General features: G+C 44.8%; 1 protein-coding gene and 1 non-coding gene across 7 annotated transcripts in view; one reads left to right on the top strand and one right to left on the bottom strand.

The window, feature by feature from the left end:
- The first annotated feature begins 932 nt into the window (after positions 1 to 932).
- Positions 933 to 1005, top strand: TRNAM-CAU. The gene has a single exon. It is a non-coding gene; the product is annotated as a tRNA-Met (tRNA).
- Positions 1006 to 5328: 4323 nt separating this feature from the next.
- TBC1D31 (TBC1 domain family member 31) overlaps positions 5329 to 25034 on the bottom strand; it is a 38941-nt gene continuing 19235 nt past the window's right edge. For 3 of the 6 annotated variants that reach the window (XM_026646274.1, XM_029914082.1, XM_026646304.1), the window contains 8 exons: positions 24507 to 24659; positions 23416 to 23551; positions 22981 to 23073; positions 18739 to 18879; positions 17104 to 17298; positions 16521 to 16671; positions 13410 to 13541; positions 5329 to 5662 (listed from right to left, as the gene is read on the bottom strand). In XM_026646274.1, coding sequence (XP_026502059.1) covers positions 5517 to 5662; positions 13410 to 13541; positions 16521 to 16671; positions 17104 to 17298; positions 18739 to 18879; positions 22981 to 23073; positions 23416 to 23551; positions 24507 to 24659 — 1147 coding nt within the window. In that variant the 3' untranslated portion in view covers positions 5329 to 5516. The remainder of the gene's footprint in view (positions 5663 to 13409; positions 13542 to 16520; positions 16672 to 17103; positions 17299 to 18738; positions 18880 to 22980; positions 23074 to 23415; positions 23552 to 24506; positions 24660 to 25034) is intronic. The other 3 variants (XM_029914078.1, XM_029914080.1, XM_029914081.1) reach the window with 3 other exon arrangements.

Here is a 25034-nt window from a genome sequence, read left to right as displayed (position 1 = left end):
TTTTTGCTTGAGGCGGCCAAAAAGCCAGGGCCGGCCCTGGTTGCACCATCCCTCGGTTCCCTATAGCGCAATGACAAGTGGGCACGTGCCAAAGCAGCTGTTCTGGGCAGAGGCCGACATCTGGACTGCTCCATACCAGACCCTCCTTCGCAAGGCCACGTCTCGCGGGGGGGATGCTGCTGTACACGCACCTCGGGTTTTTCTCAGCGAGCAGGACACTGTTTCTTAGCGTTCGCCACATTTCTAAACAGTAACTGTGGAGGCACCGTCCCCGCCTCCCTTTGGAGCTGCGGGTAACGCTGCAGCGGCGTGGGGGGCTGATGGGGGGTGTTGTAGCTGGGCCCCCAATCCTGCCCTTTGAGCAGCCTCCCTTCTGTTCACTAACGCTTGGTAGCTGCACCCGGCAGCACCCTGCCTGCGACACCCCCCAGCCGCTCCTGAGTTCCCCTATCACTAGGGGTCGGGCAAACTGCTCCCCCCAGCCCCGGCCAAAGGGGGGTCCCCCGCTGGAGCCACGTGTCCCAGCAGCGCCCCGCCAGCGGGCGAGCCCCAGGAGCGCGGGAGCAGGGGCACGGGGGGCTGAGCCAGGCTCCTGGAAAGGGCGCTTTGCAGCGGCTCGGCGCCGGGAAGCGCAGCGCTGCGGGGCCCCGTGCCCTGCAGAAGCCGCGCGCCGGGCACTGGGTCGGGGGAAGCGGAGCAGCAGGGGGCGGGGATGCAGTCGTCTCCGGGTGTTGCCAGGGAGCAGCCGGTGGGGCCAGAGCTCCGCAGCCGCCTGCCCGGTTCCCCTGGCGGCTCCGTTTTCGCCGCTGTCCCCGTGGCGCCGAACGGGGAACCTGGCCGGGCCCCTTGCAGGGACTGCTGGAGCAGCGTCGCGGCGCTACAAGGCGAATCGGCCGGGCTCGAGGGGCGGTGCGGGGACTTTGCTTTCAGCCGCCTCGTTAGCGCAGTAGGTAGCGCGTCAGTCTCATAATCTGAAGGTCGTGAGTTCGATCCTCACACGGGGCAGCGGTTGCTTTTTTTTCCCTCCTCCCCCTCCGAACGCTGGTTTGTGCTCGGTCTGGGTTTCGGAAGCCCCGGGAGGCCAGGGGCTGCAGGGAATTGCGAAGAGGGGGCTACAAGGCCGAGGCACTTAGCTCAACCCCCACCACAGCCTTGCCAACCCCGCCCCCATGTTGGGCTACAAAATCCTGCTTCTAAAAGTCTGCAGGTGGCGGGGGCCCAGGCGGGGTTGTGATCTGGGGGGGCAGTGACTTGGGGGGGAGCACCCTGCTGCAGCGACACCCCACAGATCTCAGTCACCCAACACGCTGAACTGAGCCCACCCTCCGCCCCCCACCATGCTGGTCACGCCTCCCCTCCGGCTGTATCCGTCCCAGCCCCCCCATGCCATAGGCTGGCAAGGCCCCCCACACAGCACGGGCTTGTCGGCTGGCTGCGGAGCCCTGTCGATGTTGGTGAAAAGTGGCAGAGCTCGATTGTCACTAGCAGGCCCGCGGGGTGCCCGCTTGTGGCAGGCTGTGGTGCTGTGCTGGCTCAGTGGGTGACAGCTCAGCCACCCTCAGCAACAAAGCATAGGCCCTGTGGTTGTTGTACCAGCATAGGCATGCGCAGCCCATTTCATTAGGGTGTGCACCCAGGGAGCCCTGCCCTAGCCCCCCCCCACACCCTGCCCCCATCCACGCCCTCCTACTTCCAACCCCCTGACTTCCCCCCTCAGAACCCCCAATCCCCCCCGCTCCTTGTCCCCTGACTGCCCCCGTAGGACCCTACCTGTCCCCTGACTGCCCCTGACCCTTATCCACACCCCCGACCCCAAACAGACCCCCGGGACTCCCACGCCTAGCCAACCGCTGCCCACCCCCTGACAGGACCCCCAGAACTCCCGACCCATACAACCCCCTCCCGCTTCCTGCCTCCCCCAACCCCTCTCCACACCCCTGCCCCCTGACAGCCCCTCCCAGAACTCCCGACTCAGCCAACCCCCAAGCTCCTTGTCCCCTGACCCCCCCCAGAAGCCCTCCTTGCTCCCTGTCCCCTGACTGCCCCCCTAGGACCCTACCTGTCCCCTGACTCCTATCCACCCCACGCTCCCTGACAGACTCCGGGACTCCCATGCCCCATCCAACCCCCCCTGCTCCCTGACTGCCCCTTCCAGAGACCCCTCACCCCTAACCACCGCCCTGGGCTCCCACCCCCTATCCAACCCACCCTGCTCCCTGTCCTGACTGCCCCCACCCCTTATCCAACCCCCCCGGCCCCGGACTCCTTACCATGATGAGATGAGCCTCCTAGCCTCCCCGTGAAGCCAAACACTGCCCCGTGGGAGCGCACAGCCCCGGCCCCCAGAGCGCTGCACGTGCAGCGGCATGGCTCCAGGGGACAGTGGAGCATGTCTGCTATGCACACTATAAGGCTGTATGTATTATTTGTATTGCCATAGCACCATATGAACCAGGATCCCACTATGCTAGGCCCACCAACACAGAATAAAAAGCTGATCCCAGCATTAATAAAGGCATTTGATGCTGAAAAAAAAATAGCTGTTTGGCCCTTCCTACCAAATTCCTGGTTGGATTTGCATACATCAAACCTGGGCAGGAGGTTGAGGAGTGACAAATGTGTCAGAGAGATCCTGGACTTGGGTCTCCCCTGGAGCATAAGGTGGGACCATTTTGGTTTATTTCTGTAGCAAATAAGACCATGTGAAGCTGACCCCACCTTTGAAAAACTGTCTGAATGGTAGGCTTTTATAGTCCATTTGTGAGCTTCTGAAAACTTCCTGTCAGGTGATTTGTTAGTGTTCTGTAGTCTGGTAGGTGCACAGCTGTCAGGCTGGTAACAGATGCACCAACACCACAAGCAGATTGCTGCCTGACGGGGTGGACAGTGTTTCTCTTTGCCTATTCACTTAGGACATCACTGTGTGTTGTCTGTTGACAGCTGCACTCTGGTGCCTTGGATCAAAGGTAGAGTATGCCTGTACTTTGAGCAGGGGGTGTGATTGCCTGCACGAGGAGTCACCCATGCTAGCTCTGATTGAACTTGTGCGCTAAAAAATAGAGTTCATCCAGGGTGGCAAGGATGCCTACTTGCCCTGTGAACATGCCCAGTGTCATGGATGGCTACATATTCTGGACAGCCAGCCCCTCCCAATCGTGGTGCTGATGTGACGAGTTATTTTTAGCATGCTAGCTTGATCGCTAGCCAACACCTCAGCCAGGTGTCAACAAAATCAAATGGACTATCACCTGTTTTAGCAGACATTTTTTGGCAGGAAAACAGGTGAGTGAGAAATTTACATATTGGCAAAGAAACAGGTCCAGGTTCCCATCCCCACAGACTTTTTGTCTCCTGAATCCTAGCTGGAGATGATTCTCAAGAGAAAAAGGTTTTAGAATGGGAAACAGATGCCCCAAGTTATTCCTCCCTTTCTGTTTACCCACAGCAGCCACAACAGCTAAGGAACAAAGAAACAGCTTTGGCCTGAGGGAGGGATCCTGGTGGAAAGGAATTCAGCCAGTAATACTGCTGAAGCATGTGGTGAGAGAAACTTTTGCTTTGAACTCCCTTACCTTGTTAAATTAGGTATTGGTTACAAAGAAATAAGAAGGAAAACACAACTAAATTCTGAGTTTTATTCCTCATTACTTGTAACCACTTGACATCTATCTTTCTGGAGTTAATAAAGGTTTTTTTTATTGTTTTATCTAATCCAGTGTGCTTGGATTGAAGTGTTTGGGAAAGTCCATTTGAGATAACAGGATTTGTGCATATCATTTTCTGTTAATAAAATGACAGACTTTATATGAGCTTGTGTTATCCAGGAGAGGGCTGGGCACTACAAGACACACGTTGCTGGGGGAAAGGCCAGGACTGGGGATTTGCTGGTGTTGCTCTGCAGTGTAATTCAAGAGTGGCTGGCCATAGCACTCATACAGTATAGTTGGGAGCAATTTACATGCTGGAGGCTGTGCCAGAGCAGATCAGGAGTGGTTGCTCTCACAGCAAAGCAGTGTAAAAGGCACCCCAGGCTCGAGAATTGAGGGGAAACAGCTGTTCAACAGTCCAGATTGTACCCAGATTGCACATCTATCTCCTGTTATAGTCATCTCTTGTGAGAGGGATCCCTGAAAAGGAAAAGTGAGAGTAAATGGGAAATGGGGGGCCTGAAACTGGACTGAATATCGAACCTGGATGATTTCCAGGCTCCAACAATCTGAGGGGACATTGCCTAAGCATCCTGGCAATAAAATAAGTGTTTCCCATTTGGGTAGGGACGGGATACAAATCCTTTGGGTATGGTTTTAAGCAGCTCTCATCTAAACTGTCAAACTGGCTACCTCAAGGGAGGAATCTGCCACACCATTTCTGATGAAGCAGCAGCAGGAGGTCTTTTTCTATGCAATGTTTGTTTCTTCCTAGGAGGTTCCAATGAACTGTAGCATGGAAGATTGACTCTTTCAGCCTTTTTCTATCTGGAATAGGCTTGTTTAACCTGTTTCTTTGTGGTGTGCATACACCCAGGGACATCAGCTCAGGAGTCCTTTAAAGTGTGTAATGCAGCAGCTGCCTTGCTGATGAAGAGATTACAATCCTCAAAAGGGAGATTGTCTGTAGTTCATGTCTTTGGGGATCCCCCAACCACGATGCCTATCATTGTGATCGCTGTTGCCCTTGATCTCTTCACAATATCCAACATTTCAATCACTTCCTGTAAGGAGGTCTGAGCTGCTAACTGACCCTCTGCAATTAAGGATCTTAATTCCTTCTCTTGACTCCTGTGGAGATTTGTCTGTGAAGTCCGAACCCTAATACTATACTGGATTAGACCAATGGTCCATCTACGTCAGTATCCTGTCTTCCACCAGTGGCTGGTACCAGATGCTTAGAGGGAATGAACAAAACAGGGCAATTTATTGAGTGAGCCGTCGACCAGTCTCTGCTTCTGTCAGTGAGAGGCTTAGGGACACCCAGAGCACAGGATTGCATCCCTGACTTTCTTGGCTAATAGCCATTGATGGACCGATTCACCATGAATTTACCTAATTCTTTTTTTAACTCAGTTATACTATTGGCCTTCACAACTTCTCCCAGCAATGAGTTCCACAGGTTGACTGTACCAGATAACAGACAGCTGGAAAACATTAAAATGATCACAAAAGAGACTCCCATTAATACTACTGACAAATAAATCATTTTAACAGTGCTTTGATTTTTCAGGGAATTGGTGTAATCAGAATATGCCTTGTACTCAAATATTGACTGTTCAGTAGTACAGCAATAAAAAAAGTATGTTTATTTAAAAAAAAATCAAGAATGAAGTGTCATTATGGACAGAACAATCAGAAGTGTGCAACTATAACATTTCTAGTTAGTATTTTATTTTTATATACAAAAGTATTATTTCCAAAAGTATTTATAATAAATAATCTAAAAATCAATCTCTTTGATCACAACATAACTATTTAGAATTCCAGTGATTAATAAGGTACAGCTAAAGTATGAAGTGTGCTTTCTTAAGCGGTCCACTTTGTGTCTGGAAAATGAGGTAGTGGATATGTAGCTCGGGCCTTTGAAGTAAGTTTTTGCCTGAGCTCTCTGACTTCTGCCATCAGTTCCCGTTCTCTGCATTCCAGGTCTTCTCGTCTTCTATCTAAAGAAACTAGAAATGAAAGAGGCTCAGAATTAATATTGCAACGAACCACTAAAAAGATTCAGACTCATAGACTTTAAGGTCAGAAGGGACCATCATGATCATCTAGTCCAGGGGTGGGCAAACCTTTTGGCCCGAGGACCACATCTGGGTAGGGAAATTGCATGCAGGGCCCTGAATGCAGGGCTGGGGCGGGGGGTTGGGATGTGGGAGGGAGTGTGGAGTGTGGGAGGGGGCTCAAGGCAGGGGGTTGGGGTGCAGGAGGGGATGCGGAGTGTGGGAGGGGGCTCAGGGCAGGGGTGTAGAGTGGGGCTCAGGCAGGGGGTTGAGGTGCGGCGGGGGTCAGGGTGCAGGAGGGGTGTGGAAGAGGGTTCAGGGCAAGGGGTTGGGGTGCAGAAGGGTGTGTGGAGTGCAGCAGGGGGCTCAGGGCAGGGGGTTGGTGTGCAGGAGGGGGTGTGGAGTGTGGGAGGGGGCTCAGGGCAGGGGGTTGGGGTGCAGGAGGGGTGCGAGGTGCAGCAAGGGGTTGGGGTGCAGGCAAGGAGCTCAGGGCAGGGGGTTGGGGTGGGGGGTGCAGGAGGGGTTCAGGTTGGGCTCCGGGTTGGCAGCGGGGCTCAGGCTGCCTGCCCTGGCCCTGCACCACGTTCCTGCAGCCCGGGGGGGGGGGAGAGGGGCAAAGGGCTCCGCATGCTGTCCTCGCCTGCAGGCACCACCCCCCGCAGCTCCCATTGGCCATTGGAATCGCGGCCAATGGGAGCTTCGGGGGAGGTACCCGCAGGTGAGGGCAGTGCGCGGAGCCCTCTGTCCCCACCCCCGCCCCCTGCAGGGGCTCCAGGGACGTGGTGCCGGCCGCTTCTGGGAGTGGCGCAAGGCCCGCGGCGTCACGGGTGGCAATCCCACGGGCCGGATCCAAAGCCCTGACAGGCCAGATCCAGCCCGCGGGCCGTAGTTTGCCCACCCCTGATCTAGAGACTAGCACAAGATGAGCCCCCCGCCCCGCTTCTCCCCGACACTAGCCAGATTTCACAGGTGAGACTAGATTTCAGGGGGGAGATTAGATTTTAAGGTCCGTGATGCATAAATGATAGAGGGAAAAACAATATGTTAACAATTGTTAACACATACCATTTTCAAAAGGGGAAATTATGCTAAATTTGAAGCTACAAGTAGTAGGAAATAAAGATTAATTCCACAAGAACATTGTCATCAAACAAAAGGAATTAGGGTTGACTTTGGTGACTAGTTGAGTAGTGTTCATTTGATAAAGAGAGAGAGAAAGAAAGGGAAAAAAAGGAAAAAAAGATATCCAGTCTGTCTTAATTGGATTTCACAATGTTTTCTTGTTCATGTTTAGTATATGCATATATTAAATACATGCTATTTGTAAAAATGTGTGTGAAAATAGGTTTACAATTACTAATATATGACCTGAAAAAACAAGTGACTTTTTTATACTTAACAGTGTTTCCTGGTGTTGGTTTTCCCTAAGGGATGTAAAGAACTAGCCAAAAAGTGGGGTAGACAGGCAACTCAGTTATTTTACAGAATCTCTTCTTTTCCTTTTTTCCTTTTCTCATTTTCTATTACATTCTCATGCAAGTTTCTAGCTGTTATGGTTGCAAAGAGAACCTTGAAAACATGCCCTCAGTGTAACCTGTGCAGCAATGTCTGAGTGAGTTTGGAAAGAGCCTCAAACAGCTCTGATATGTGAACCATCCCATTCATTTCAGTGGCTGTTAAATCAGGTGCCAATGATAATACTTTAAATGACATCACTGTTAACTATTTCACTGCTTATCAAAACATGTAAGAAAAAGGAAATACCATACCCTGAACTATACAATCTGTTTTAAATGAAAGCTAATTGTGCATACATTTTAAAGAAAAAAATGACGATTGAAGGGATTGATTGGTTTCATCATCCTGAACTGGTGGTTCTGCTTTCAAAATAAATCTGCAGAGCAGTGATTTAAAGGATGTTATTCTGAGAGACAGTAGGGACATACAATCAACATTTCAGTAAGTGTTTTTTTATGCTGCCATAAACAATACCTGTGTGTGAAAATGTAGGGCGGAGGGCAGTTGGCTTCCAATGGTGGTGATGATAAAATTCTTGACAAGGTTTGTTAATGCCACTTGTGTGGTAACACATCTCAATGCACTTTAACATCAGTAGATTAACTGCTGTATTAGTATTGTATTAAAATATAACATAGTATAGGGATTATGGCACAAATTATTGGAGAGAAGTAGACTCTGATGTCAGAAATCAATAGATGCAAGCTTATGTACTTTGGTCACAGGTGTGGAGATGCAGATAACCTTGACAAAGTTAATATGGTGGAGGGTCGTTGTAATAGAACGATCAGCGAGGAAATGGATGGAAAGTTGTGAAATTCATGTTTAAGGCTGACAATGACTTATACAAATGCGGGATGCCAAAAGCACATTACAAGTATGTGAATTGTAGCCAGAATAGGAGTTTTATGAATTCTTTTTGTCAATTTATTTTTTTCATGGAAGGTTGTAAAATACATATTAGAAAGCATACTGTGTTTTATAGAGAGTGCTCTACAGTTTCATTGCTTCTGGTTATAGTATTTATGGAAACAGTGTTTCACTGTCTTCTTAAACAGCGGCAATACAGTATGCTTTGATCACCCAACAGCTGGTTGCAGGGTTGTCATTAATCTTTCTAGACAAAATAGTGGTTAATTTCTACGTCTAGGACGACACATGAAGTGAGTTATACTTGATCATATCATAAGTGCCATTCATTCATACCAGTGAGAGACAGAAAATAATTAACTGAAACAAGGACGGATACTGACTACACCCATTGGAGGAAGGAGAGCTAAAGATGACCTAATCTGAGAACATATGAAATTAGCTAGTTGTAGCACAAATAGAACTGGTTCATAAATACTGTCCTGCCAAGCCCAAAAGTGTGCCCAGCCCAAGTCTTTCATTTAACTTTTCTGCCACAGAATATTTGTCTTAAACATTTTGACTGTATTTCCAGAATCCTGTTTGTTTTTCTTGAATGGAATATTGTCAAATCGCTTGTAGAGTATTCTGGTAGTTAGAGCTGTGGTCTAGCAGCCCTGATATCGCTGGGCTCTGGCAGAGATTTGCTTTGTTGACCTTCAGTAAATTAAAACCTACCCCTCATCCACAAATGCTTATTCACTTGCACATAGGGCGCAGCTGTAAGATGGGTATTTAATTCCCAGTGTACTGATGATCTCTATACCCCATAATCATAGGCACCAACTCCGTGGGTGCTCCGGGGTTGGAGCACCCATGGGGAAAAATTGGGGGTGCAGCCAAGCTCCCCTCCCCGCTCCGCCCCCCCGTCCCATCTCACCTCTGCCTCCTCCCCTGAGCGCGCCGCGTCCCTGCTCCTCCTCCCAGTGCTTGCCACCGCAAAACAGCTGTTTGGTGGCATAACAAGCTCTGGGAGGGAGGGGGGAGGAGCGGGAATGTGACACGCTCAGGGGAGGAGGTGGGGAAGAGGCGGGGCCGGGGCGGGGATTTGGGGAAGGGGTTGAAATGGGGCAGGGAGGGGGCGGAGTTGGGGTGGGGACTTTGGGGAAGGGGTTGGAATGGGGGCGGGGAAGGGGTGGAGTCGGGACAGGGCCGGGGGCAGAGGGGGGTCGAGCACCCACCGGTGCCAGCAGAAGTCGGCACCTATGCCCATAATTCACATGATAAAAAGTGTACTGAGCAAAGCTTTAATAGTAGGAAGCTGTAGTGAGGTTTCAGATTACAGCTTCCAAATTAGATAAAAATATTATAGTAAAGTGCAGTGCAAAGGCTAAATATTAAGATTTTCTTAGTAATTTATATAAATTACTATAATGTGAAGTATTACTAATTAAAACCAAACATGCGTCAAATTACCAAAATACATTTTGTGATGTGCTTTTTTGTTTGCTCACTTACTAGCTGGTAAAATTCAGTCATTTTCAGTGTTCTCCCAATAAGGAGTGCACATTAGTAAAGCTCTACTATAAAAATTCATACCTACTTAATAACGATATTGAGGATTGATTTTAATGTTTGTAAAGCTTCTTTGGATGCTCAGATGAGTTGTTATTTAAGTGTGGTTTGGCCATACTTTATTTTTAAATTCTTTGTAACTGTGTGATGAACTCCTGAGTTCTAATCTTGTCTCTGACACATACTCACTCTGTGATAAATTGCTTAACACCTCTGCCTCAGTCTCCTCATTTATAAAGAGTGAATGATACACCTCTACCTCAATATAACGCTGTCCTCAGGAGCCAAAAAATCTTACCGCGTTATAAGTGAAACCGCGTTATATTGAACTTGCTTTGATCCACCGGAGTGTGCAGCCCCACCCCCCCCGGAGCACTGCTTTACCGCGTTATATCCGAATTCGTGTTATATCGGGTCGCGTTATATCGAGGTAGCGGTGTACCTACTTTATTGGAGTCCTTTGAGGATTGTTTGTAAAAGTGCTTTGAAGTGGACAGTTGCTGTAGTATTATTATTTATAATTTATCATGGAGCCTGGTTTCCAAAGAATCCTTATTGCATCAGTGTAATATGCAGAATCTCACAGGAAATCTTACAGAACTGTCAGTCTTCTGTTGCAATGAAATTGGATCCTTCATAAAGGTGGGTGTTGAGTCAAGTTCCCTACAGCCTAGTAAAATTTTTGCTTTCCTGTGTTATATATGTTACATTCTCTACCCCCATCTCTCCCCTTCCTCCCTTTCCCCACATGCCTGTAACTACAGCCAATTCTATTGAAGAAACCTTAATAGTGTTCAGCTTATTTTTGGCACATGTTTGAACACACTTGGAATGTGTTTTCAGTGTAGAAAATAGCCACATAGGGAAATCTGAAAATTATTTTAAAATCTCTGTATTTCCTCTTGTCTGACTACTCATCTGGAAAAATAACCCTAGTTTTCAGGCCAAAAACTAGCCCTTTCACCCTATGTGAGTTTTTTCATTTTATTGGGTATGTTTTGTATAATTCCTCCTGTGAGTTTGATTTTTTTTTTTTTTTTTTAAAGAAAACCAATTAAAAGAAAACAAAAAAAGGTAGGAGAATACAGTTCTTTACAATCACTAACCTAGAACCTTGTATAAGAATTTCAGGATCATTAAAATGTCAGTTATCTATTTTTACATAATTCAGAGGTATCTATGTTGAAACATACTGAGCTACTGTGTAATGAGCAAATAGTCAATTTGTACAAATCCCTTTCACGCTCTTTCCCCCACCAAAGTTATACATTGCAAAGTAAAGTAATAGCTTGTAAGATAAGGAAAAATAAATGTAATTAGTTTTACCAGGCTAGTTACAGTCATTTATCATAAGAAAAGTTGGTAAAATACTTTAAAAAAAATTATATAGAAAAACTGTTACCCACAAGGAACCATCACTACCTGAAGCAAATATGCGGAGTAGTGGAGAGCACATCAAATAGGTCTGCATTCTATTACAATTAACTCTTTGGTGTTGATCATGTAACCTCACCATAATTACAAAGACATTTGGTATTGGCACATTTTATTAACATACTACAGTATGTTGAGAAGATAAACCATCTAAACTTATTACTGTAGAGTATCTGATACAGGCTAGCAGTTAACATTAAATACATTGGAGCTAAAGATAATTGCCAGATTCAGTACCACCATGGACAGTGTAAGGAGGAGGATTAAAACCAGTGGAAAAGTCATTTGAATCAGTGGGAGGCACCACTGAATAGGAAAAAATAATAAAATGAAACTGATTACATCTGTAATAATGCCTTGCACTTTTAGGGCCTTACCCAAGGCCCACTGAAATCAATGGGAATCTTTTCATTGACTTCATAGGAGTTGGATCAGACCCAAATATGCCTTGCATCTAGAGTTCGCAAAGTTCAAGTTATGCAGTGAACACTTACAGCAGGGGTGGGCAAACTTTTTGGCCCGAGGGCCACATCTGGGTGCGGAAACTGCATGCAAGGCCATGAATGTAGGGCTGGGGCAAGGGGTTGGACTGCGGGAGGGAATGCGGGGCGTGGGAGGGGGTGCGGTCTGCAGGAAGGGCTCAAGACAGGGGGTTGGGGTGGAGGAGGAGTGCACGGTGTATGAGGGGGCTCAGGGCAGGGGGTTGGGGTGCAGGAGGGAGTGCAGAGTGTGGGAGGGGGCTCAGGGCACGGGGTTGGGAGCTCAGGGCAGGGGGTTGGGGGTGCAGGAGGGGTGTGGCATGGGGCTCAGGGCAGGGGGTTGGGAGCCCCGGGCAGGGAGTTGGGGTGCAGGAGGGGAGTGGGGTGCAGCAAGGGGTTGAGGTGCAGGCAGGGTGCAGCAGGGGAGTCAGGGCAGGGGGTTGGGGTACAGAGTGCGGCAGGGGAGTGGGGTGCAGCAAGGGGTTGGGGTGCAGGCAGGGTGCAGCAGGGGGCTCAGGGCAGAGGGTTGGGGTACAGAGTGCGGCAGGGGGTTGGGGTGCAGGAGGGGAGTGGGGTGCAGGAAGGGTGCAGCAGGAGGCTCAGGGCAGGGGGCTGGGGTGTGGGGTGCAGGAGGTGTTCGGGGTGTTGGCTCTGGCCTGGCGCTGCTTATCTGGAGCGGCTCCAGGGTGGCAGTGGCATGCAGCAGGGCTCAGGCAGGCTGCCTGCCTGCCCTGGCTCCATGCCGCTCCCTGAAGCAGCCAGCACCACATCCCTTCAGCCCCTGGGGGTGGGGGGCCGGAGGCTCCGCGCGCTGCCCTCGCCTGCATTCCCAGCCAATGGGAGCTGCGGGGGGCGGTGCCTGCAGACGAGGGCAGCGCGCAGAGCCCTCTGCCCCCCACCCCCAAGGGCTGCAGGGACGTGGTGCTGGCCGCTTCCAGGAGCAGCGCAGGGCCTGCGGCGTCACGGGGCTGGCAATCCCGCACACCAGATCCAAAGCCCTGACGAGCCAGACCTGGCCTGAGGGCCGTAGTTTGCCCACCCCGATCTAGTCTGACCTGTATGGGATTCAGTTTTTTCATGACTAAAGTAGTACGAAGTTATTTCTTATTGGAGAATAATACTGCAGGGCTATGTCTTTAATATATAACAAGACAATTACTGCACTTTTATTCCTTCATTCAGTCCCTTGATTACTCAGGAGATAGCTCTAAATACTGCAAGTGGAGAGGAACTCCTACTTCCTAGGGGTTCTTTTAGGTCCTTTGCAAAATGTATCATTACTGTACTGTACTTTGTGGCAAATGGAGAAGCTAAAGCGCTATTAAAGTTTCAAAGGTATTAAGGTTTCCTGTGGTGCAGGAGGATTTCACCAATAAGATGTACAACTAAAGAATAGCTTTTAACAAGCATTTTCATTGGCTGTAGAAGCAGAGACAGCCCAGAATAGATAATTAGAGATAATTAGATTAGATAATTATTGGCCACAACAAATGAGTCCTCTCCAGATGATTTGAATGACAGGTAATTCTACATTTTCTCCACTCCGAAAAGCCACAGAGGGCTATGTAACGGTGTTTAAGCCATAGATACAAATGCAACTTATATACAAATATGGGATGAAGATACAGTTGGGTCTAACAGGAGAGGCATCTCTCATAATCCGGCAGAGTTGAGTTGCCTACTGCCTTCACAATTACTGTTTTTTAAAGGGATTTTTCAGGTGTGAAATCAATTAAAAATAAATCTGCACATTTACCAAAGACTGATTCCCCCACCTTGGTGCCCAGGTAATACTTCCAAAATTAGAAGTGAGAGAAAGACTATTCCAAAGTTTAGCAACTTACAGTGTGCTGAGGACTCTGCTGTAGATAAATCATTTAGACAGACATATCCTGACTTGGGTTGGGCTTCCCTTGGCACCTGCTGGAATTTTAAATCTTGCTGTACACACCCAGTCTTTAAATCACGCAATCTCTCTGTGGGAAATGGAGAGAAGTTTCTTTGTAAACTGTAAGAATTTAAAAGCTAATGTTTATTAAAAGCCACATTTTCCAGTCCCTTCTTAATTGGAGCTGCCTGCACACTAAATCTAACACTATGTCTTCACATTGAATTACTGCATGGCAAGCCAGGGTGCAAATCTACAGAGTGCCACCTTGCTACACAGTAATGTCCCATGTGAACACTGCAACAGTGCAGCAAGAGTCCTGGTGTGAAGCATAGCATACTACTAGAGAGCATGGTATGCTAAACTGCACTCTGGGACTTTCACTGGGCTGTAGCAGTGTTCGCATGGGATATTGCTGCATGGCAAGGTGGCACGCTGTACATTTGCACCTGGCTTGCCATGTAGTAACTCACTGTGAAGACATGTACTTAGATTTAGTGTGCAGGCAGCTCCAATTAAGTAGGGATTGGAAAATTTATAACAAAAAATGTCAGTCTGTGGGGCCAAGACCACGCATTTTTACTAAATTGTGATTTTCAGAAACTATAGGTCCCAGAATGCAATATTTTTTAAAATATAAGTGACTAAGCTAATGACAAATGGGCCATTAAGATACAGGTAGAATATTGCATACTGGGACTTGTAGTCTTAGTGGGTGGCACCTTGAGTAAGAAGACTAAGACGACTGAAATTTCGTTCACATTATGTGAATTAGGCACTTCCAGCAAGCTACCCTTGTGACCTCACTTGGACAAACTTTGTGCAAGTGTGTGTGTGTGTGTGTGTGTGTAGAAGGTAATAAGGGGTGGGGCCTGATCATTTTGTTGGTGTTTCTCTCTCAAGAGTTTTTTAAACAGCAGAGGAAGAAAAAACTTTTTAAAAAAATTTCTGGAGATATTTATTTAAACAGTGCTCTATCATACCACTTAATTTTAGAGCACCTCTAAGGTATAGTACAGGTTTTTTTTTTAAGCTTTTCAGCTTCATCTTGCTGAGCAAAGAGTTGGATGTGTAAATACACCACAGGGAACAATCCTGCTTTGATTTACAAGGGTTCCCAAACTTAGTTCGCGGCTTGTTCAGGGTAAGCCCCTGGCAGGCCGTGAGACGCTTTGTTTACCTGAGCCTCCGCAGGTATGGCCGCTCGCAGCTCCGAGTGGCCGCGGTTTGCTGTTCCCGGCCAATGGGACCTGTGGGAAGCGGTGGGGCCCACGCTGTTTCCCGTAGCTCCCATTGGCCAGGAACGGCGAACCGCTGCACTGGGAGCTGCGAGCGGCCGTACCTGCGGACGCTCAGGTAAACAAAGCGTCTCACGGCCCGCCAGGGGCTTACTCTGAACAAGCCGCGAAACAAGTTTGGGAACCCCTGATTTAGGATTAGATGATTTAACAGATATTTTCCAACTCCAATTTCTAGGAGTTTACAAAATCCCAGTGGCAAAGGAAAGGCATTTGTACACACACACCACAGTGGTGATAGGAACAAATGCAAAATGAGCAATTTGGTATTATGTTTTGTATTCTCTAACTGCATATAGACTATACTACAAAGTCTGCACTCTATATGCAGTAAGATCTGTCCCTGTCCACTCGCAATGAGCAGTTAGAGGAGATGGCAAAGTCAAGAATTAAACTGAAACTGTATTAATGGTGTGAGAAGGGAACAGTGCTGGTTCTTCTGTCTGAAAACAACCTGGTGCTGGAATGGAAGAAGTAAAACCTGCAGAGAAACTTATTGTATATTTATGTAAAATATTTTATTATATCGTGGGAAACCACCACTGTCACCATCTCCCAGTACAGTAGATGATTAGTAGTTAATTTAAAGCTTCTGGTTCAATGAAAATTTAAAGAACACTACCCCCTCTCATTCAGTTTATTTACAAATCCAACGAACCTTTTAAAACAATATAAAGTAGGGGTTGATATATTTTTTAATGGTCTTCAGTTTTGTGGGTGGAAATCAATTGTGGGTACCCACTGCAAAATGTAGATTCTTAACTACATACAGAAGTAAATTAGCTTCTAAATGTTATTTGTGTTTGCAATTAATGGAGGAGACCAAATAGAGGTTCTTTTAAAAGTTTGGCCCTATTTGTCAGACTTATGGATGGATATCTGGCATGTACTAGAATTCAAAATGATCTTGACAAGCTGGTGAAATGGTCTGAAATAAACAGGATGAAATTCAATAAGGACAAATACAGAGCACTATACTTAGCAAGGAATAATCAACTGCACAAATACAAAATGGGAAATGACTGCCTAAGAAGGAGTACTGGAGAAAAGGATCTGGGAGTTACAGTTGATCACAAGCTAAATATGAGTCAACAATGTAATACTGTTGCAAAAAGAGTGGATATCATTCTGGGATATATTAGGAGTGTTATAAGCAAGACATGAGAAGAAATTCCTCCATTTTACTCAGTACTGATAAGGCCTCAACTGGAGTGCTGTGTCCAGTTATGGGCACCACACTTCGGGAAAGATGTGGACAAACTGGAGAAAGTCCAGAGGAGAGTAGCAAAAACAATTAAAGGTCTAGAAAACATGACCTACAAGGAAAGATTGAAACAACTGGGTTTTTTTTAGTCTGGAGAAGACTGAGGGGGGATATGATAACAGTCTTCAAGTACATAAAAGGTTGTTATATAGAGGAGGAGGAGGATAAATTGTTCTGCTCATCACAGAGGACAGGACAAGACGTAATGGGCTTAAATTCCAGCAAAGGAGATTTAGGTTGGACATTAGGAGAAACTTCCTAACTATAAGGGTAGTTAAGCACTGGAACAAATTACCTAAGGGAGGTTGTGGGATCTCCATCATTGGAGGGATGGTCTAGATAATACTTAGTCCTGCCTCAATGCAGGGGACTGGACTAGATGACCTATCAAGGTCCCTTCCAGTCCTACATTTTTATGATACTGGTAAAAATATTTACATAGATGAGTTAGGGTAATATCCATGTCATGTACACTGTAGATGGAAGTACTAGATTGTATGCTCACCAAAATAGCCATCTTCACTTTGTAGCTTTTCAGCCAGTTCTATTGCATCGTTCATTTCATCATCTAAGAACTGCTTCCTCCGTGCGTCCAAAGCAGCAACAGCTAGCTGCTCTGCTTCCAGTTGAGCTCTTTTCTCTGTAACTTCTTCCCACTGTACAACAGACTCATTTCAGTACATTTTCAATAAAAGTGCAATGTGCAAAAAGCAAGCTTCACAGAAAGCCATTTGAATGATTTAAAATTACATACCATCATTAATTAACACAAAAAAGTGCTGTAAGACACTGAGTTAATGTTTTCTACTTTTGAAAAGAGCTTTTGCTGATGCCCACCAGGGTCCTCTTGAAGCAGCTAAAGGGACGTAAAAGATATTATTCTGTGTCTAGACTAGGAAAAACGTTGAGTCTAGCTATACACTGTTAGTTGACCAGCAAAATCAGGGAAAAGACATTAGGGTAAAAACAAATTTGGGGGGACACTTTTTTGGTAAAAACCGTTTGACTTTTCATTCTGCACCATGCCACAGCCACACACTTTTTCTCTTTTGCACATTGTCTCTCCAAAAATGCAAAGACATGCTTACCCTTTTATCCTCCTCTTCCTTCATTGCTTTCAGCAACTCTGCTTCTTTTACTCTGTTGTCATGAAGAAGTTTAGCTATCTCTTCATAATGTGCCTCACGGTCCAGATCATCACATCTTTGTTTATACAAGGCTTGGATTCTCCAGTCTGTGTCGATGCACTTCTGATCAGCTTTTGCTAAACTTTCTTCAGCCAGCTAAGAAAAAGTGATCAGCCAAATGCACTTACTTTAACTTTAGCACACTATCTGAATACAGATAAAGAACAACGTTCTCCATTCAAACTTAAATTTATTTCACTGCCATTGTTAAAGATCTCTACCAGCAATAGGTGCCAGAGAATTATCGCTGCAGTAGAGCTCTTTCCAAATTCTTTCTTTACAAGTCTCTCCCTTTGCTTATCTCTCACCTCTGCTATCTTCTTATTTATACATGGGGCTTATTTTAAAGAAGGCTTAACTGAACCTCTAATATTTTAGGGGTGCCATTTTGCTAACATTTAAATATTTACTTGATTTGCAAGTACAATTAAATCAGATACCTAAATACTACCATTTCTACCCACAGTTAACTGCACCCACAAAATTGAAGGCAGATTAAAAAAAAACAGATGTATATGATTATTTCTGGACAAACTATGGAGACAGTTGCTAAGCACTGGGACAGTGGGTAAGCTTCAACTGTCTTTCAACTGTGCTGCTAAGAGTTCTGAGCTTGGAAACCCAAACAAGCTCGTAATGCCAAGCTGGATGCATCTATTGAGTACTGTAATTTGGAAGTCAATGTCTATAGCGAGGTGGCCAACCTGAGCCTGAGAAGGAGCCAGAATTTACCAATGTACATTGCCAAAGAGCCATAGTAATACGTCAGTAACCCCCCCCATCAGCTTCCCCCGCCCCCAGCGCCTTCCACCCACTGGTAGCCCCGCCTACCAGCACCTCCCCCTCCTTCCCCCGCACCTCCCGATCAGCTGTTTCGTGGCATGCAGGAGGCACTGGGGGGGCGGGAGGGGGAGGAGCGAGGGCACGTCAGGCTCAGGGGAGGGGGCGGGAAGGGGTGGAGTGGGGGCAGGGCCTGTGGCAGAGCTAGGGGTTGAGCAGTGAGCACCCCCAGCACATTGGAAAGTTGGCACCTGTAGCTCCAGCCCCGGAGTCGGTGCTTATACAAGGAGCCGCATATTAATTTCTGAAGAGCTGCATCTGGCTCCAGAGCCACCGGTTGGCCACCCCTGTTCTATAGTTAAATTGCCTGCTGATTCCCACCAAGTCTTTAGAGAGCATCACTTGTGACCACAAAGAACCAAAACCCAGATATTTGTTGCCATGAGATCCAACATTCTTGACAGAAAGATAAACTGGGAACCAGCAGTATCTACTAGAAGGGTCATGCTAATTCTCATATGTCTTCCAGTCTCTGGGAAGACAAAGGAGGGCTTTCACTCAAGCCATGCCTAGCAGGACTTCAATATACTCCATCTGTCTGAACAGTACTTAAAGTGGGATTCTTTGCATAAGGTCAAAATATAGTAAGTATAGTTGTCAGGAAAAATTAGGATTCCTTTTCTTTGAAAGATTTTCATGCTTGTTTGCAGGAAGAGGAATTCCTTCCAAATATACAAGTTAAATCCATTTTCTTACCACCTGTGCTTTACGGTCCTCATCCCGATCAATTTCTATCAACTTCTGAACTAGATGTTCTTCAAGATCAGCTCTTCTTCGACTGGCATCTATCTCTCCTTTTACTTCCTGTGTCACTGTCTCTTGATCTTTGACAAGTTGCTGTAAAAACAGGTGTGCATAAAAATACAATAATTAAGCTAATACTATACATTAAAGATACTTACGGCTTTTTCATATTAAAAACTTCAGTGCAGAAACAAATATGTTCAAGGATATCAGGTACACCCCACCCTAATGCATTTCATAACCAACCATAAGTATCTCCCTCCCTCAGATTGCTTTATCCACTCTATACTAACATATACGCTGCACCTGAGTCACCACAGTGATTCTACAGTTTATGCTGACATAACTCCATTCAATGGACTTCAGTGGAATTACCCCAATGTAAAGCTGGAATACTATCATGATGAACCAGGCACATTGTAAATACGTTGTACATCTATAGCACCTTTTATCCAAGGATCTCAAAATACTTCAAATTTGAATTAAGTTTCACAGCACCAATGTGAGATACAGAGATATCATCATACCCACTATCCCGATGGTAAACTAGGGCACAGAGAAATTAAATGATTTGCTGAAGGCCATACAAGTCAGTAGCACAGCTAGGAATCCTGACTCTCAGCACCCTTTTCTAAAATGGATCAGTTAGTTAAATAAGCACTACCCCCTTATCCTGAAGGTCCTGATCATTATAAGACTAATTCCTTAAGCTGCTGACTTTACAGATACTAAGTATAAATAGGTTTAGACTGGTTTGTGTTGCGTAGCCACAATACCCACACTGCAGCTGACTGTATATTTAATAAGTGAACCCTTAAAGACAGTTAACCCCATTATGCTCAGCACAGATTTTGAAATTTCATATGACAAGAAGTATTTTTTATCACATGCAAGTGATGTGAAGGTGCATTTGAAAATAATTGGTCAGTTTTTTCAGAAGTCCACTTATGTGCATGCAAGTTGGGCTTCGCATGGGTTCAAGATGGGCATCGGTGGGTTTTGAAAACCTGGCTCAATCTTTAACTAAAATTGGCATTTCTAAAGCTACCCGCTGGCAGCAGCACTTTTTAACAGGCGGGAAGCCACTTGTCACGTGAAACTGACTTTCTATCTTTAAGCAGTAAATATTTTAAAACCCAGTAGAATTCTTTTCTGATTTTTATAGCAGGATTACAGAATAGAAACTGCTTTATGAACAGTACTAATGAAGACATTTTGAAAGAAAAACACTCTTTTTCCATAAACATTTACCCATCCCCCCTTTTTTTTTAATAATGCTGTTGACAATTTTATACTCCGACTAAGGCTTGAGAGCCACAAGTGGCTCTTTAATGTGCCTCCTGTAGCGTTTTGCCGCACATTATATTAAAAGGACTGTGTGATTTAATTAAGGATGCTTTTACTATGTTATTAACCAACTGTAATTGATAAAATAATACTTGGTCAGTCATTTTGCTATGAGAATTATATCTATATAATAACTAAATATTTCCCTGGTCATACTGTTTAAATATTAATATATAGTACTATAGTAAATGCAACAATGAATTCACACTACTGTGGCTCTTTTGGGTAATACTGATCACTAATTTAGCTCCTGAGCCACTGAGGTCTGAGTATCACTGCATTGCTTCAGTAAACATCAGGATATTGTAGACTAACACAGGAGTTGCAAAGAGGAACAGCATTACTTTTAGAGTAATTTCTACTGATGGTAATTTTTTCCTCAGTAATCCTCTTCACCCAAGTGTGCAGATGCAACTTGTAACAACCAAGTTATATTTGTATGTACATGAAGGAAAAAAATGGCACAAAGAAGGAGTTCTGAGGTGCCACTGGTACTCTTTAATTAAAAAGTAAGAGGCCTTTCTCTCTCTCACCCCCCTCCCCCCAATCTGGCCAAAGCAATCAAATGGAATTTGGGAACTGCAAAGGAACAACCATTCAAAACAAGTTTCTTCCAAATATCCCACAAACAATAGATAATTTTGGTAAATTCTCTGGCTACAAGATAAATTGGGATAAGTCAGAAGCAATGAAGATCTCACTGGATCTAGTTACATTTAGGCTATGTCTACACTATGCACCTTTTAGCGGCACAGCTGTGCTGCTACAGCCGTGCCGCTAAAAGGTGCGCAGTGTAGCCGCCCGCTGTTTGTCGGTAGGAGAGAGCTCTGCCACCAACAAAAAACTTCCACCCCCAATGAGCAGCATCAGCTTTGTCGGCAGGAGAGCATTTCCGCCGACAAAGCGCTGTTCACACCGGCACTTTTTGTTGGTAAAACTTTTGTTGTTCAGGGGTGTGTGTGTGTGTTTTCACGCCTCTGAATGACAACAGTTTTACTGACAAAAGTCCAGTGTACACAAAGCCTTAGATGGCAACAGACAAACCTCAGATATCTTGGTACCTGTTCCTTAAGGAAATTAAAAGCACAGCCAAGGTTAATCTATCCCCATTAATCATGCAGTTAACAAACAATTTAAATAGATGGCAGGCTCTCTCTCTCTCTCACTTTATTTTTCCCCAATCAAAATGAATGCTCTCCCCAAGATCCTTTTTATTCTGAATTCCATATTCCTCCCTTTTATTTTACCAAAATCAACACCATGGTCAGGTCCTTCTTGTGGGATGTTGGTAACAAACCCAGAATCTCCTACATAGATTACAGCTCCCTGTCAAAACAGGTGGTTTTAGATTTCCTAGCTTTGAACTTTACCAGACAATAATTCTTAGCCAAGCAGCATAGTGGCTCATTCCCTCATGGTGTAGAACCCTGGGCTATCTCCAGCTGGAAGCAGAATTCGTTGCTTCTTTACCTCTTTCCAATGCACTGCACTGAGATTACTACCAATTCCCTAAAGAACAATTACCAAACTATCATGGCAGCCAAAAATAACTGGCATATTATGTCTACTAAATTTAAAAATCACCCCCGTCTACATACCAGGGCCTCTATCTGGGGTAACACGAAAATCTGTATAGCAAGCAACCCCATCATTTGGCCAGACTGGATTAGGAAAGGGATTCTGACCATCAGTCAATTTAATGCAAATGATACCTTCCTCCCTTTTACAATATCAAAAGAAAGGTTCAATCTACAGACTAAGAAGGAGGGACAATATATCCAACTTAAACATGCCATCTCTGATCTGTTTGGCCCCGATGCCTGCGCCACCCATGACCCACCTGAACTGCTTTCATTTCTCCAGATATTACCCAGATTGCCAAGACCTATAGTAACATCATATGCACACTTGGTCTGCAAATTTGAATTAAACACAGATTCCCCAGAAAAGAAATGGGAGAAGGAACTAGGCCAATTATTCTCTCCTAACCAATGAAAACAAATTTTAATCAGTCCTCTGAACTGTTCCTTGGACCTCCATTTAAGATTAATCTAGCAGAAAAATTACATGGAGGATGCATTGGATCCCACTCCAACTATTCAAAACAGGCAGCGATAAGTGAAAAAAATGTTGCACTGTGATTCAGCAGGTGCACACTTAACCCATATGCTCTAAGAATGCTCCTATACCTGTATGTTTTGGGAAGAACTGAATTGCAGTTAATTTTTTCCTATCAAATAAAATTGTATTACAAACTAAACCTAATGTATGTTGATTGGAAGCTGAATACATCTGAAAAAACTTTGGTTCAGCAGAGCACTTACAAAAATGGAAATCCAAAAAACGACCAGCATTTGAAGACTGGAGCAAAGACATCGTAAACTTGGCCACCAAGGAAAGAATTGTATACGGTAACAAATACCCAAGAAAAATTCTCAGAAACATGGGATGATTTCCTGGAAGTATCTGAATGATCTCGTTAAATGCATGAGGCCCACCACTTGCCTCTCCTTCCTCTCTATTCACTTCCTTCCCCCCCAGTCTCTATACTCCTCCTCTGAACTTTGCTTCTATTCTTTATCTTATTTCAATACTTGAACTAGTTGGATTTTTATAAACAAATGTTGTTTGTTTGTAAGTTATGTAATACAAATACTTCATTTATATTTTAAGCATTCATATCATCTATAATTCAGTATTTCAAGTACAGCTAAGGTTAGGTAGCAAATGGTTAATATATTTGAGAAGTTTATGTATAATTTGTTTTTTCTGTATACATATTTTAAAATTTAACAAAAAATAAATAGAAAAAACCCAAGAGACTGTATATAGTTCATTGCCATATACCTGTTCAAAAAGCTGTCTTTGGGATTCAAGTTCCATTTGCCGCACTTCTACATCTTGAACAGTAGCAGCTGTTTCTTGCTCTCTCATGGACACCTAGAGGAAACAAATATACACATAAAAACCCCAAAATGGAACAGTTGTTTTTTCTTTACCACCATCTCACTTCGTTTTTCAGCAATGCCAACATTTGGATCAATCTGGCTTTTCCCAGGAAATTTTGCTAATTTTAGTAAACTGTGTGGACAGCAGCAGGTGCCAAATTAAACTATACAAATATGAATGAATCAGACACCTGCCCAACTTTGGCTAAATACATCTTGTTTCACAAAACATGCTACAATTGGTTTCATTACTTATCATAAGTTATGAATTTTTTCTTATTTACTTCTCTTAATAAACATTGGAGGAAATATTGCTTAGATGAGGAAAACAAACCTTTCTTGCAATTTCATCATCCAGACGTTTTAGCTCCATTTGACGCTGATCCTGCTGATGTTTCAGGAAACGCCTTCTTGCAGCATCCAATAACTGCAGCTCCTTTACTTTCAACTCTCTTTTCACAGCTGTTAGTCTTCAAAGCAAAAATGAAATAGGAATAAATAAACCTCTACTGGTGGAAGGCTGACACTGAAGAGTGTGATGTTCCATAATAGTTAACCGTTACCTGTCACGAACTACTCTCTTTAACTGCTAAAGCTCTTGACATAATAGTTTTGTTTTGGAAATGAAAACTGCACTGTTATAAGACAGATTTAAATCCAAAGAATGGCACTCTCTCCCATTTCCCACGAAAGTCTCATCAATTCTATAACTATTGGTGTCAATTAAAAAAAAAAAAGGGGGCACTTTAGTTTGTTGAGAAAATTTCACAATAATATTACTCCACCTCTTGACCAGAATTGTACTCCTCATTCATTAGTAGATAAGGAAAGTCACTTAACCCCTTTAGTCCGCAACTCTAAATAAAAAAAAAAAAAAAAAATTGTGTATGTTTTATGGGTCTAAAAAAAAATCCCCCTTTACAAAAAAACCCTCATGGGGATCTTGAATTTCTCTCACAGTTTATAATCCCAAAGTTTATAGACTCTTTCTACATTATAAATTAGGACTTGGTAGGTAATTAAAAGAAAAACTCTTATCGCCAATAGAAATTTGAGAATATGCACCCTCATTAATATAAATAACTTCTATCACAGTAGCAGCTAAAGGCAACAACTGAAATTGAAGCTCCACTGCACAAACATATAGTGAAAGATAGTCTAAAGAGGCAGGTCCGTAAGTTGTTTGGGAAGAGAAAAAGTGGGACTGGAGACATATGTGACTTGCCCAACGTCACACAGCAGGTCAATGGCAGCGTCAGGAACAGAATCCCGATTGCCTGATTCCCAGTCCAATGCCCTACCCACTAGACCGCACTGCTTCCACATATTACAATTTGAACAAAATAGTGGCCATCTCTGTCCCTACTTGTGATAAAAGATTTAATAGCAGGATGCTGTAGCCATTGTTCATACTACTTCTAATACCTCTGTCTTTGATCTGCCAGTTTTTCCTCTTCTTGCAGCAGAATTTTTCTCCTCTGTTCTTCAGCCTCACGAAGCAGCTCTTGCTTCCGATACCAGGCCTCATCTTCTACTTTTCGCTGTACTGCTTTAGCTTCTATTTCGTGAACTAATTGTCTGCATAAAATATTTTTATATATTACCATAGAAACCAAAATAGATTTCAAGAAATTATTCAGGTAGTAAAAACTGCTGGTCATATATTGGAAAAGTATTAATTAAGATTATTATAAAATCTATGTCTGTGCTCAAATTGCCCAGTGATGACTGGGCCATTAAAAGTTTGATTTACATGCGGCTGGCAGGCTCCATGCCCAGCTCTGCGTGGCTACCGGGAACCGGCCGGCATGTCTCCCCGGCTCCTAGGTGGCCACGGGGCCTCCGTGCGTTGCTCCTGCTCTGGGAACTGCAGCCACTGGGAGCTCCGGAGGCAGTGCCTGTGGGAGAGGGCAGCATGCAGAGCCGTGTGGCCACACCTCCACCAAGGAGCCA

The sequence above is a fragment of the Terrapene carolina genome, unplaced genomic scaffold (assembly GCF_002925995.2).
Source record: "Terrapene carolina triunguis isolate 2854851 unplaced genomic scaffold, T_m_triunguis-2.0 Scaffold58, whole genome shotgun sequence".
Classification (NCBI taxonomy): domain Eukaryota; kingdom Metazoa; phylum Chordata; order Testudines; family Emydidae; genus Terrapene; species Terrapene triunguis.
The sequence above is the reverse complement of the archived record's forward strand: the minus strand, read 5'-3'. Positions and strand labels throughout refer to the sequence as shown.